The sequence below is a fragment of the Salvelinus namaycush genome, chromosome 3, assembly GCF_016432855.1.
Source record: "Salvelinus namaycush isolate Seneca chromosome 3, SaNama_1.0, whole genome shotgun sequence".
Classification (NCBI taxonomy): Eukaryota; Metazoa; Chordata; class Actinopteri; order Salmoniformes; family Salmonidae; genus Salvelinus; species Salvelinus namaycush.
In genome coordinates, this window is record NC_052309.1 from 89436388 (window position 1) to 89450286 (window position 13899).

Below are 13899 nucleotides of genomic sequence, written 5' to 3' on the forward strand. Positions count from 1 at the left end.
CTGCCATAACACAAACCCACTGTTCTCTACAAGCATAACACAAACCCACTGTTCTCTACAGCCCTACTGCATAACACAAACCCACTTTCTCTACAGCCCTACTGCATAACACAAACCCACTGTTCTCTACAGCCCTACTGCATAACACAAACCCACTGTTCTCTACAGTCCTACTGCATAACACAAACCCACTGTCTCTTACAGTCCTACTGCATAACACAAAACCACTGTTCTCTACAGCCCTACTGCACAACACAAACCCACTGTTTCTACAGTCCTACTGCATAACACAAACCCACTGTTCTCTACAGCCCTACTGCATAACACAAACCCACTGTTCTCTACAGCCCTACTGCATAACACAAACCCTGTTCTCTACAGTCCTACTGCATAACACAAACCCACTGTTCTCTAACACATCAACTCACCCTCATCAAAGCCAACGAGCACAATGAAGGAAAGCAACACAGGAGGGTACACAGAGTGACAGCCTGACAGTAATTGACATGCATGTCAATCTCTCATGGCTCAAAGTGGAAGAGAGATTGACTTCCTCATTACTTGTTTTTTTTTGTAAGAGGTGTTGACAAGCTGAAGGTCCCGAGCTGTCTGTTTAAACAATCACACAGCTCGGACGCCCACGCATACCCCACAAGACATGCCACCAGAGGTCTCTTCACAGTCCCCAAGTCCAGAACAGACAATGGGAGGCGGACAGTACTACATAGAGCCATGACTACATGGAACTCTATCCCACATCAAGTAACTGATGCAGCAGTAGAATCAGATTTAAAAAGCAGCTAAAATCAAATCAAAGTTTACTTGTCACATGCACCTTACAGTGAAATGCTTACTTACAGCCTCTAACCAACAGTGCAAAAAAAGGTATTAGGTGAACAATAGTTAAGTAAAGAAATAAAACAACAGTAAAAAGACAGTGAAAAATCACAGTAGCAATACACCTTATGGAACAGCGGGGTCTGTGAAGTAACACAAACACATGATAACATACGCACTATACACACACGTACACATGGATTTTGGGTTGTAGATATGTGGTAGTGGAGTAGGGTCCTGAGGGCACACAGTGTGTTGTAGATATGTGGTAGTGGAGTAGGGTCCTGAGGGCACACAGTGTGTTGTAGATATGTAGTAGTGGAGTAGGGGCCTGAGGGCACACCCTTAGTGTGTTGTAGATATGTGGTAGTGGAGTAGGGTCCTGAGGGCACACCCTTAGTGTGTTGTAGATATGTGGTAGTGGAGTAGGGTCCTGAGGGCACACCCTTAGTGTGTTGTAGATATGTGGTAGTGGAGTAGGGGCCTGAGGGCACACCCTTAGTGTGTTGTAGATATGTGGTAGTGGAGTAGGGTCCTGAGGGCACACCCTTAGTGTGTTGTAGATATGTGGTAGTGGAGTAGGGTCCTGAGGACACACCCTTAGTGTGTTGTAGATATGTGGTAGTGGAGTAGGGTCCTGAGGGCACACCCTTAGTGTGTTGTAGATATGTGGTAGTGGAGTAGGGTCCTGAGGGCACACCCTTAGTGTGTTGTGGTAGTGGAGTAGGGTCCTGAGGACACACCCTTAGTGTGTTGTGGTAGTGGAGTAGGGGCCTGAGGGCACACCCTTAGTGTGTTGTAGATATGTGGTAGTGGAGTAGGGGCCTGAGGGCACACCCTTAGTGTTGTAGATATGTGGTAGTGGAGTAGGGTCCTGAGGACACACCCTTAGTGTGTTGTAGATATGTGGTAGTGGAGTAGGGGCCTGAGGGCACACCCTAGTGTGTTGTAGATATGTGGTAGTGGAGTAGGGGCCTGAGGGCACACCCTTAGTGTGTTGTAGATATGTGGTAGTGGAGTAGGGTCCTGAGGGCACACCCTTAGTGTGTTGTAGATATGTGGTAGTGGAGTAGGGTCCTGAGGACACACCCTTAGTGTTGTAGATATGTGGTAGTGGAGTAGGGTCCTGAGGACACACCCTTAGTGTGTTGTAGATATGTGGTAGTGGAGTAGGGTCCTGAGGGCACACCCTTAGTGTGTTGTAGATATGTGGTAGTGGAGTAGGGTCCTGAGGACACACCCTTAGTGTGTTGTAGATATGTGGTAGTGGAGTAGGGTCCTGAGGGCACACAGTGTGTTGTAGATATGTGGTAGTGGAGTAGGGTCCTGAGGGCACACCCTTAGTGTGTTGTAGATATGTGGTAGTGGAGTAGGGTCCTGAGGGCACACCCTTAGTGTGTTGTAGATATGTGGTAGTGGAGTAGGGTCCTGAGGGCACACCCTTAGTGTGTTGTAGATATGTGGTAGTGGAGTAGGGTCCTGAGGGCACACCCTTAGTGTGTTGTAGATATGTGGTAGTGGAGTAGGGTCCTGAGGACACACCCTTAGTGTGTTGTAGATATGTGGTAGTGGAGTAGGGTCCTGAGGGCACACCCTTAGTGTGTTGTAGATATGTGGTAGTGGAGTAGGGTCCTGAGGACACACCCTTAGTGTGTTGTAGATATGTGGTAGTGGAGTAGGGTCCTGAGGGCACACAGTGTGTTGTAGATATGTGGTAGTGGAGTAGGGTCCTGAGGGCACACCCTTAGTGTGTTGTGGTAGTGGAGTAGGGTCCTGAGGACACACCCTTAGTGTGTTGTGGTAGTGGAGTAGGGGCCTGAGGGCACACCCTTAGTGTGTTGTAGATATGTGGTAGTGGAGTAGGGTCCTGAGGACACACCCTTAGTCTGTTGTAGACACATGGTAGTGGAGTAGGGTCCTGAGGGCACACCCTTAGTGTGTTGTAGACATGTGGTAGTGGAGTAGGGGCCTGAGGGCACACAGTGTGTTGTAGATATGTGGTAGTGGAGTAGGGTCCTGAGGGCACACCCTTAGTGTGTTGTAGATATGTGGTAGTGAAGTAGGGTCCTGAGGGCACACCCTTAGTGTGTTGTAGATATGTGGTAGTGGAGTAGGGTCCTGAGGGCACACCCTTAGTGTGTTGTAGATATGTGGTAGTGGAGTAGGGTCCTGAGGGCACACAGTGTGTTGTAGATATGTGGTAGTGGAGTAGGGGCCTGAGAGCACACAGTGTGTTGTAGATATGTGGTAGTGGAGTAGGGTCCTGAGGACACACCCTTAGTGTGTTGTGGTAGTGGAGTAGGGGCCTGAGGGCACACCCTTAGTGTGTTGTAGATATGTGGTAGTGGAGTAGGGTCCTGAGGGCACACCCTTAGTGTGTTGTGAATTCTGTAATGAATGTATTGTATTGTTTTTAAAATTGTATAACTGGCTTAATTTTGCCGGACCAGGAAGAGTAGCTGCTGCCTTGGCAGGAACTAATGGGGATCCATAATAAACCCCAGGAAGAGTAGCTGCTGCCTTGGTAACAGGAACTAATGGGGATCCGTAATAAACCCCAGGAAGAGTAGCTGCTGCCTTGGCAGGAACTAATGGGGATCCATAATAAACCCCAGGAAGAGTAGCTGCTGCCTTGGCAGGAACTAATGGGGATCTATAATAAACCTCAGGAAGAGTAGCTGCTGCCTTGGCAGGAACTAATGGGGATCCATAATAAACCCCAGGAAGAGTAGCTGCTGCCTTGGCAGGAACTAATGGGGATCCTTAATAAACCCCAGGAAGAGTAGCTGCTGCCTTGGCAGGAACTAATGGGGATCCATAATAAACTCCAGGAAGAGTAGCTGCTGCCTTGGCAGGAACTAATGGGGATCCATAATAAACCCCAGGAAGAGTAGCTGCTGCCTTGGCAGGAACTAATGGGGATCCATAATAAACTCCAGGAAGAGTAGCTGCTGCCTTGGCAGGAACTAATGGGGATCCATAATAAACCCCAGGAAGAGTAGCTGCTGCCTTGGCAGGAACTAATGGGGATCCATAATAAACCCCAGGAAGAGTAGCTGCTGCCTTGGCAGGAACTAATGGGGATCCATAATAAACCCCAGGAAGAGTAGCTGCTGCCTTGGCAGGAACTAATGGTGATCCATAATAAACCCCAGGAAGAGTAGCTGCTGCCTTGGCAGGAACTAATGGGGATCTATAATAAACCTCAGGAAAAGTAGCTGCTGCCTTGGCAGGTATTAATGGGGATCTATAATAAACCCCAGGAATAGTAGCTGCTGCCTTGACAGGTACTAATGGGGATCTATAATAAATACACCCTCAGAGGAATAGACAGCCTGCCCACATCAACTATAACTTACTTATAAGAGAGGAACACAGCGCTCCCTCTGCTGGTCACTCTGGGGTATGGCACTGTTTCATCTCTGTACAGAACACAGAGCTCCCCCTGCTGGTCACTCTGGGGTATGGCACTGTTTCATCTCTGTACAGAACACAGAGCTCCCCCTGCTGGTCACTCTGGGGTATGGCACTGTTTCATCTCTGGACAGAACAGAGCTCCCCCTGCTGGTCACTCTGGGGTATGGCACTGTTTCATCTCTGGACAGAACAGAGCTCCCCCTGCTGGTCACTCTGGGGTATGGCACTGTTTCATCTCTGGACAGAACAGAGCTCCCCCTGCTGGTCACTCTGGGGTATGGCACTGTTTCATCTCTGGACAGAACAGAGCTCCCCCTGCTGGTCACTCTGGGGTATGGCACTGTTTCATCTCTGGACAGAACAGAGCTCCCCCTGCTGGTCACTCTGGGGTATGGCACTGTTTCATCTCTGGACAGAACAGAGCTCCCCCTGCTGGTCACTCTGGGGTATGGCACTGTTTCATCTCTGGACAGAACAGAGCTCCCCCTGCTGGTCACTCTGGGGTATGGCACTGTTTCATCTCTGGACAGAACAGAGCTCCCCCTGCTGGTCACTCTGGGGTATGGCACTGTTTCATCTCTGGATAGAACACAGAGCTCCCCCTGCTGGTCACTCTGGGGTATGGCACTGTTTCATCTCTGTACAGAACACAGAGCTCCCCCTGCTGGTCACTCTGGGGTATGGCACTGTTTCATCTCTGGACAGAACAGAGCTCCCCCTGCTGGTCACTCTGGGGTATGGCACTGTTTCATCTCTGTACAGAACACAGAGCTCCCCCTGCTGGTCACTCTGGGGTATGGCACTGTTTCATCTCTGTACAGAACACAGAGCTCCCCCTGCTGGTCACTCTGGGGTATGGCACTGTTTCATCTCTGGACAGAACAGAGCTCCCCCTGCTGGTCACTCTGGGGTATGGCACTGTTTCATCTCTGGACAGAACACAGAGCTCCCCCTGCTGGTCACTCTGGGGTATGGCACTGTTTCATCTCTGTACAGAACACAGAGCTCCCCCTGCTGGTCACTCTGGGGTATGGCACTGTTTCATCTCTGGACAGAACAGAGCTCCCCCTGCTGGTCACTCTGGGGTATGGCACTGTTTCATCTCTGGACAGAACACAGAGCTCCCCCTGCTGGTCACTCTGGGGTATGGCACCGTTTCATCTCTGTACAGAACACATAGCTCCCCCTGCTGGTCACTCTGGGGTATGGCACTGTTTCATCTCTGTACAGAACACATAGCTCCCCCTGCTGGTCACTCTGGGGTATGGCACTGGCTCATCTCTGTACAGAACACACAGAGCTCCCCCTGCTGGTCACTCTGGGGTATGGCACTGTTTCATCTCTGTACAGAACACAGAGCTCCCCCTGCTGGTCACTCTGGGGTATGGCACTGTTTCATCTCTGGACAGAACAGAGCTCCCCCTGCTGGTCACTCTGGGGTATGGCACTGTTTCATCTCTGGACAGAACACAGAGCTCCCCCTGCTGGTCACTCTGGGGTATGGCACTGTTTCATCTCTGGACAGAACACAGAGCTCCCCCTGCTGGTCACTCTGGGGTATGGCACCGTTTCATCTCTGTACAGAACACATAGCTCCCCCTGCTGGTCACTCTGGGGTATGGCACTGTTTCATCTCTGTACAGAACACATAGCTCCCCCTGCTGGTCACTCTGGGGTATGGCACTGGCTCATCTCTGTACAGAACACACAGAGCTCCCCCTGCTGGTCACTCTGGGGTATGGCACTGTTTCATCTCTGTACAGAACACATAGCTCCCCCTGCTGGTCACTCTGGGGTATGGCACTGTTTCATCTCTGTACAGAACACACAGAGCTCCCCCTGCTGGTCACTCTGGGGTATGGCACTGTTTCATCTCTGTACAGAACACATAGCTCCCCCTCCTGGTCACTCTGGGGTATGGCACTGTTTCATCTCTGGACAGAACAGAGCTCCCCCTGCTGGTCACTCTGGGGTATGGCACTGTTTCATCTCTGGACAGAACACATAGCTCCCCCTCCTGGTCACTCTGGGGTATGGCACTGTTTCATCTCTGGACAGAACAGAGCTCCCCCTGCTGGTCACTCTGGGGTATGGCACTGTTTCATCTCTGGACAGAACAGAGCTCCCCCTGCTGGTCACTCTGGGGTATGGCACTGCTTCATCTCTGGACAGAACAGAGCTCCCCCTGCTGGTCACTCTGGGGTATGGCACTGTTTCATCTCTGGACAGAACAGAGCTCCCCCTGCTGGTCACTCTGGGGTATGGCACTGTTTCATCTCTGGACAGAACAGAGCTCCCCCTGCTGGTCACTCTGGGGTATGGCACTGCTTCATCTCTGGACAGAACAGAGCTCCCCCTGCTGGTCACTCTGGGGTATGGCACTGCTTCATCTCTGGACAGAACAGAGCTCCCCCTGCTGGTCACTCTGGGGTATGGCACTGCTTCATCTCTGGACAGAACAGAGCTCCCCCTGCTGGTCACTCTGGGGTATGGCACTGCTTCATCTCTGGACAGAACAGAGCTCCCCCTGCTGGTCACTCTGGGGTATGGCACTGCTTCATCTCTGGACAGAACAGAGCTCCCCCTGCTGGTCACTCTGGGGTATGGCAGTTTCGTTTCCAGAATCAAACACTACATTTCACAACAGGATGCTGAAAACTGGTCCAATTAATTTGTCTTACCAGGGTTATATTACTGGAACACCCTCCCATCTAGTGGCTCAATTAAAACCCTGCAACTTGTTTCAGTTACAAGTTTAATTAATCATATTTACAGGACACGCATGGTAACAGGGAAAGTTATCATTCCTTTTAGGGGAGGGGAGGGGGGGGTATGATATGTATGTCTCCAACTTTCTCACTCATCATTATTCATGGTTCATTCAGGATGATCTGTAACCATGGTAACATCCACATTCATGTAGAAGTGTTTAGAAACATTCTGTTCGTATTTAGGGATTTACAAGCTTGATGTAGTCACTGCGTGTTATGAATATGGGCCCAAATACTTCACTTTTTAAATACACCAGTGGATTTGTCCCAATACTTTCCGTCCCTTAAAATAAGGGGGGGGGGGGGGACTATTTACAACAAGAGCTGTAATATCTAAATGGTTCACCTGACATGGATGAAAATACCCTCAAATTAAAGCTGACAGTCTGTACTTTCTCATAGTCATTGTACCATTTCAAATCCAAAAGTGCTGGAGTACAGAGCCTAAACAACAGTGTCACTGTCCCAATACTGTTGGAGCGTACTGTATATAGTGATGGATAAAACTTATAAAATGACTCATGAGCTTAATTAAACCGTCTTAACTGGATCACAACCCAAAATATAATCTTGTTATACTCCACTGTGTGTAAAGAACGTCATTGTAAACAAACACTGCAGAGCCTCAAAACACGGTTAAAACGATCATTCTGATCTCATAGATGGTCAGTCGTTGCAGCCGTAGCTCCGTCTATGAATTTGAGAGCGGTTCCATTCCTCAGCTGTTTACATAAAAAAGTGGCAGGGTGGCAGCTTGGTTGTTGTTTCAATCCCAGATTGCCCCTTTAAGACAGCATGAATCAAAGTTCACAAGTTCTAATAAAGATATTTTTTGTTGAAATAAATCAAAAACTTGTATTTTATTTAGTAATTTTAATCAAAAGATGACTGTATAATTGTGAAAGAAACAGTGCCATGGTTTTGTATCAATATACACACATTATTAACACTATATGTCTGCTTATTAAGCTCTTATAAACATTATTAGGTAGTTTATTTTAATAAATATATGAACTTATAAATACTGATTGATAAACAGTTTATTTACTAAATTGTTAACAAGCTATTTAATAATGTCTTATAAGTTATAAACAGACATTAAGGTAGTCCATGGGGCTCTAGACCAGGGTCCATGGGGCTCTAGACCAGGGTCCATAGGGCTCTAGACCAGGGTCCATAGGGCTCTAGACCAGGGTCCATAGGGCTCTAGACCAGGGTCCATGGGGCTCTAGACCAGGGTCCATAGGGCTCTAGACCAGGGTCCATGGGGCTCTAGACCAGGGTCCATAGGGCTCTAGACCAGGGTCCATAGGGCTCTAGACCAGGGTCCATAGGGCTCTAGACCATAGGGCTCTAGACCAGGGTCCATAGGGCTCTAGACCATAGGGCTCTAGACCAGGGTCCATAGGGCTCTAGACCATAGGGCTCTAGACCAGGGTCCATAGGGCTCTAGACCAGGGTCCATAGGGCTCTAGACCAGGGTCCATAGGGCTCTAGACCAGGGTCCATGGGGCTCTAGACCAGGGTCCATGGGGCTCTAGACCAGGGTCCATAGGGCTCTAGACCAGGGTCCATGGGGCTCTAGACCAGGGTCCATGGGGCTCTAGACCAGGGTCCATAGGGCTCTAGACCAGGGTCCATAGGGCTCTAGACCAGGGTCCATAGGGCTCTAGACCATAGGGCTCTAGACCAGGGTCCATAGGGCTCTAGACCATAGGGCTCTAGACCAGGGTCCATAGGGCTCTAGACCAGGGTCCATAGGACTCTAGACCAGGGTCCATAGGACTCTAGACCAGGGTCCATAGGACTCTAGACCAGGGTCCATAGGACTCTGGTCTAAAGTAGTGCACTACCCTCCATAGGGCTCTGGTCTAAAGTAGTGCACTACCCTCCATAGGGCTCTGGTCTAAAGTGGTGCACTACCCTCCATAGGGCTCTGGTCTAAAGTAGTGCACTATATTGAGGATAGGATACCATTTGGGATGCATCCTAGGTCAGTGTTTACCTGATCACTCATATCATTTACATAGGAACAAAACATTCAGAGGCTATGGGGCTGTCCCATTTCATCGGTTCACTTCAATCTAACAGCAAGTAAATGAGGATATACTGAATATCTATATCACAACCCCCTGGTCTGAGCTTAAAAACATCATGTTAACAAGTGTGTTCATTTACAGAGATCATTCCTAGTGCCTTTGTTCACCGCTGTCCAGCTGCCCTGATTGAAATGACTGCTATTAGTTCACTAAATAATCTATATATTTTATCAATACCTTCTCAACACTGACCACAAGAGGTTCAGAAAACACTAGGTCAAAGATCAGAAAACTCCATGTCTCAGGTCAGGAGCAGGTCTAGGAGCAGTTCAAGGAGCAGTTCAAGGAGCACGTCTAGGAGCAGGTCAAGGAGCAGGTCAAGGAGCAGGTCTAGGAGCAGGTCTAGGAGCAGGTCAGCTCCTCAGAGGGTTAGACAGGGAGCAGGTCTAGGAGCAGGTCAGCTCCTCAGAGGGTTAGACAGGGAGCAGGTCAGCTCCTCAGAGGGTTAGACAGGGAGCAGGTCAGCTCCTCAGAGGGTTAGACAGGGAGCAGGTCAGCTCCTCAGAGGGTTAGACAGGGAGCAGGTCAGCTCCTCAGAGGGTTAGACAGGGAGCAGGTCTAGGAGCAGGTCAGCTCCTCAGAGGGTTAGACAGGGAGCAGGTCAGCTCCTCAGAGGGTTAGACAGGCACCGCTGTCACTTTCCACAACTCCTGAAAAAGAGAAAGTCTGACATCAGAATTGGAGTTGATGACAACGCAATATATAAAAGACTGTAAATACCCAACTTGAAGCAACCACATATTTCGCCATGGAGCATGTTCTGATTGGCCAGTGAGGGGGTCATGCCTCAACACTCAACTTATTCATTAAAACCCAGGCCTTTCGCGCCACCGCCTGCTCTTGCGCTCATAATTCCGGCTGTGAAAATAGCTAAAATATTTCCACCCTGGACCTATAGTGCTTCCCCAGCGCTAAGATGTACCATTGTGTTAAGCTTTGAAGATTTACCATTGTGTTAAGCGTTGAAGATTTACCATTGTGTTAAGCTTTGAAGATTTACCATTGTGTTAAGCTCTGTAGATTTACCATTGTGTTAGCTCTGTAGATTTACCACTGTGTTAGCTCTGTAGATTTACCACTGTGTTAGCTCTGTAGATTTACCATTGTGTTAGCTCTGTATATTTACCATTGTGTTAGCTGAGTATATTTACCATTGTGTTAGCTGAGTATATTTACCATTGTGTTAGCTGAGTATATTTACCATTGTGTTAGCCGAGTATATTTACAATTGTGTTAGCTGAGTATATTTACCATTGTGTTAGCTGAGTATATTTACCATTGTGTTAGCTGAGTATATTTACCATTGTGTTAGCTCTGTAGATTTACCATTGTGTTAGCTGAGTATATTTACCATTGTGTTAGCTCTGTAGATTTACCATTGTGTTAGCTCTGTAGATTTACCATTGTGTTAGCTCTGTAGATTTACCATTGTGTTAGCTCTGTAGATTTACCATTGTGTTAGCTCTGTAGATTTACCATTGTGTTAGCTCTGTAGATTTACCATTGTGTTAGCTCTGTTAAATAGAGCCCTCGGTCTCACAGTGTAGTGGAAATATAAGGATATAGTACTAGAAACATTCTGTTGGGTTTAGGATATAGTACTAGAAACATACTGTTGGGTTTAGGATATAGTACTAGAAACATACTGTTGGGTTTAGGATATAGTACTAGAAACATTCTGTTGGGTTTAGGATATAGTACTAGAAACATACTGTTGGGTTTAGGATATAGTACTAGAAACATACTGTTGGGTTTAGGATATAGTACTAGAAACATTCTGTTGGGTTTAGGATATAGTACTAGAAACATTCTGTTGGGTTTAGGATATAGTACTAGAAACATTCTGTTGGGTTTAGGATATAGTACCAGAAACATTCTGTTGGGTTTAGGATATAGTACTAGAAACATTCTGTTGGGTTTAGGATATAGTACTAGAAACATTCTGTTGGGTTTAGGATATAGTACCAGAAACATTCTGTTGGGTTTAGGATATAGTACCAGAAACATTCTGTTGGGTTTAGGATATAGTACTAGAAACATTCTGTTGGGTTTAGGATATAGTACTAGAAACATTCTGTTGGGTTTAGGATATAGTACTAGAAACATTCTGTTGGGTTTAGGATATAGTACTAGAAACATTCTGTTGGGTTTAGGATATAGTACCAGAAACATTCTGTTGGATAGGGTTTTCTAGGTTCAGTAAAGTGTGTATGTGAAACTGTGTGTGTGTGTGTGTGTGTCTCACCAGTTGCTCTATGCGCTCATACAGCAGGCACTGTGGGAAAGAGGGTGTGACCTGCTCCACTGTGAAGCATGTCCGTCCGTCCCTTAGCTCCTGCATCTCACACAGACAGTGGCGGAAATGGTTGTAGGCCTCGCATGATATGTCCATGTGTCTCAGAGTGAAGTTCAGCCTGGGGAACACACACACACACGTAGGCAAGCACACACACACACACACACACACACACACACACACACACACACACACACACACACACACACACACACACACACACACACACACACACACACACACACACACATCATTACACACAAAGACTGTAATTACAAGATGTGGCACATGAGCTAGATTCATTTTTTACATTTAGCATAAATCTATATATACAAGAACCCGAGGGTCACTCTAACAGAGCTCCAGAGTTCCTCTGTGGAGATGAGCGAAACTTCCAGAAGGACAACCATCCCTGCAGCACTCCACCAACCAGGCCTTTATGATAGGGTGGCAGCCAGACAGAAGCCACTCCTCAGTAAAAGGCACATTACAGCCAGCTTGGAGTTTTCCAAGAGGCACCTAAAGACTCTCAGACCATGAGAAACAAGATTCTCTGGTCTGATGAAGCCAAGATTGAACTCTTTGGCCTGAATGCCAAGCATCACATCTGGAGGAAACCTGGCATCATCCCTACGGTGAAGCATGGTGGTGACAGTATCCTGATGTGCAGATGTTTTTTAGCAGCAGGGATTGGGAGACTAGTCAGGATCGAGGGAAAGATGAACGGAGCAAAGTACATAGAGATCCTTGATGAAAACCTGCTCCAGAGCGCTCGGGACCTCAGACTGGGGCGAAGGTCCAACAGGACAACGACCCTAAGCAGGGTCTATAGACAAGTCTCTGAATGTCCTTGAGTGGCCCAGCCAGAGCCCAGACTTGAACCCGATCGAACATCTCTGGAGAGACCTGAAAATAGCTGTACAGCAACACTCCCCATCCAACCTGACAGAGCTTGAGAGGATCTGCAGAGAAGAATGGGAGAAACTCCAAGTAGAGGTGTGCCAAGCTTGTAGCGTCATACCCAAGAAGACTCAAGGCTATAATCGCCTAACCAGTTTTTGCTTTGTCATTATTGGTAACTGTGTGTAGATTGATGAGGAAAACATTTTATGAAATCAATTTTAGAATAAGGCTGTAATGTAACAAAATGTGGAAAAAGTCAAGGGATCTGAATTCTTACCAAAGGCACTGTATGTTACCTCTTCTCTATAGACAGGTATGTAGTACAGGTATGTTACCTCTTCTCTATAGACAGGTATGTAGTACAGGTATGTTACCTCTTCTCTATAGACAGGTATGTAGTACAGGTATGTTACCTCTTCTCTATAGACAGGTATGTAGTACAGGTATGTTACCTCTTCTCTATAGACAGGTATGTAGTACAGGTATGTTACCTCTTCTCTATAGACAGGTATGTAGTACAGGTATGTTACCTCTTCTCTATAGACAGGTATGTAGTACAGGTATGTTACCTCTTCTCTATAGACAGGTATGTAGTACAGGTATGTTACCTCTTCTCTATAGACAGGTATGTAGTACAGGTATGTTACCTCTTCTCTATAGACAGGTATGTAGTACAGGTATGTTACCTCTTCTCTATAGACAGGTATGTAGTACAGGTATGTTACCTCTTCTCTATAGACAGGTATGTAGTACAGGTATGTTACCTCTTCTCTATAGACAGGTATGTAGTACAGGTATGTTACCTCTTCTCTATAGACAGGTATGTAGTACAGGTATGTTACCTCTTCTCTATAGACAGGTATGTAGTACAGGTATGTTACCTCTTCTCTATAGACAGGTATGTAGTACAGGTATGTTACCTCTTCTCTATAGACAGGTATGTAGTACAGGTATGTTACCTCTTCTCTATAGACAGGTATGTAGTACAGGTATGTTACCTCTTCTCTATAGACAGGTATGTAGTACAGGTATGTTAACCTCTTCACTATAGACAGGTATGTAGTACAGGTATGTTACCTCTTCTCTATAGACAGGTATGTAGTACAGGTATGTTACCTCTTCTCTATAGACAGGTATGTAGTACAGGTATGTTACCTCTTCTCTATAGACAGGTATGTAGTACAGGTATGTTACCTCTTCTCTATAGACAGGTATGTAGTACAGGTATGTTACCTCTTCTCTATAGACAGGTATGTAGTACAGGTATGTTACCTCTTCTCTATAGACAGGTATGTAGTACAGGTATGTTACCTCTTCTCTATAGACAGGTATGTAGTACAAGTATGTTACCTCTTCTCTATAGACAGGTATGTAGTACAGGTATGTTACCTCTTCTCTATAGACAGGTATGTCGTACAGGTATGTTACCTCTTCTCTATAGACAGGTATGTAGTACAGGTATGTTACCTCTTCTCTATAGACAGGTATGTAGTACAGGTATGTTAACCTCTTCACTATAGACAGGTATGTAGTACAGGTATGTTACCTCTTCTCTATAGACAGGTATGTAGTACAG

At 46.8% G+C, this 13899-nt stretch overlaps 1 protein-coding gene across 10 annotated transcripts in view; it reads right to left on the minus strand.

Moving 5' to 3' along the window:
• Positions 1–8913: 8913 nt before the first annotated feature.
• mettl22 (methyltransferase like 22) overlaps positions 8914–13899 on the minus strand; it is a 45722-nt gene continuing 40736 nt past the window's right edge. For 4 of the 10 annotated variants that reach the window (XM_038986868.1, XM_038986877.1, XM_038986885.1 and 1 more), the window contains exons 11-12: positions 11370–11538; positions 8914–9774 (exon numbers count right to left, since the gene is read on the minus strand). In XM_038986868.1, the coding sequence (XP_038842796.1) occupies positions 9742–9774; positions 11370–11538 (202 nt within the window). In that variant the 3' untranslated portion in view covers positions 8914–9741. Of the gene's footprint in view, positions 9775–11369; positions 11539–12560; positions 13870–13899 lie in introns of those variants that run through there. The other 6 variants (XM_038986912.1, XM_038986904.1, XM_038986893.1 and 3 more) reach the window with 6 other exon arrangements.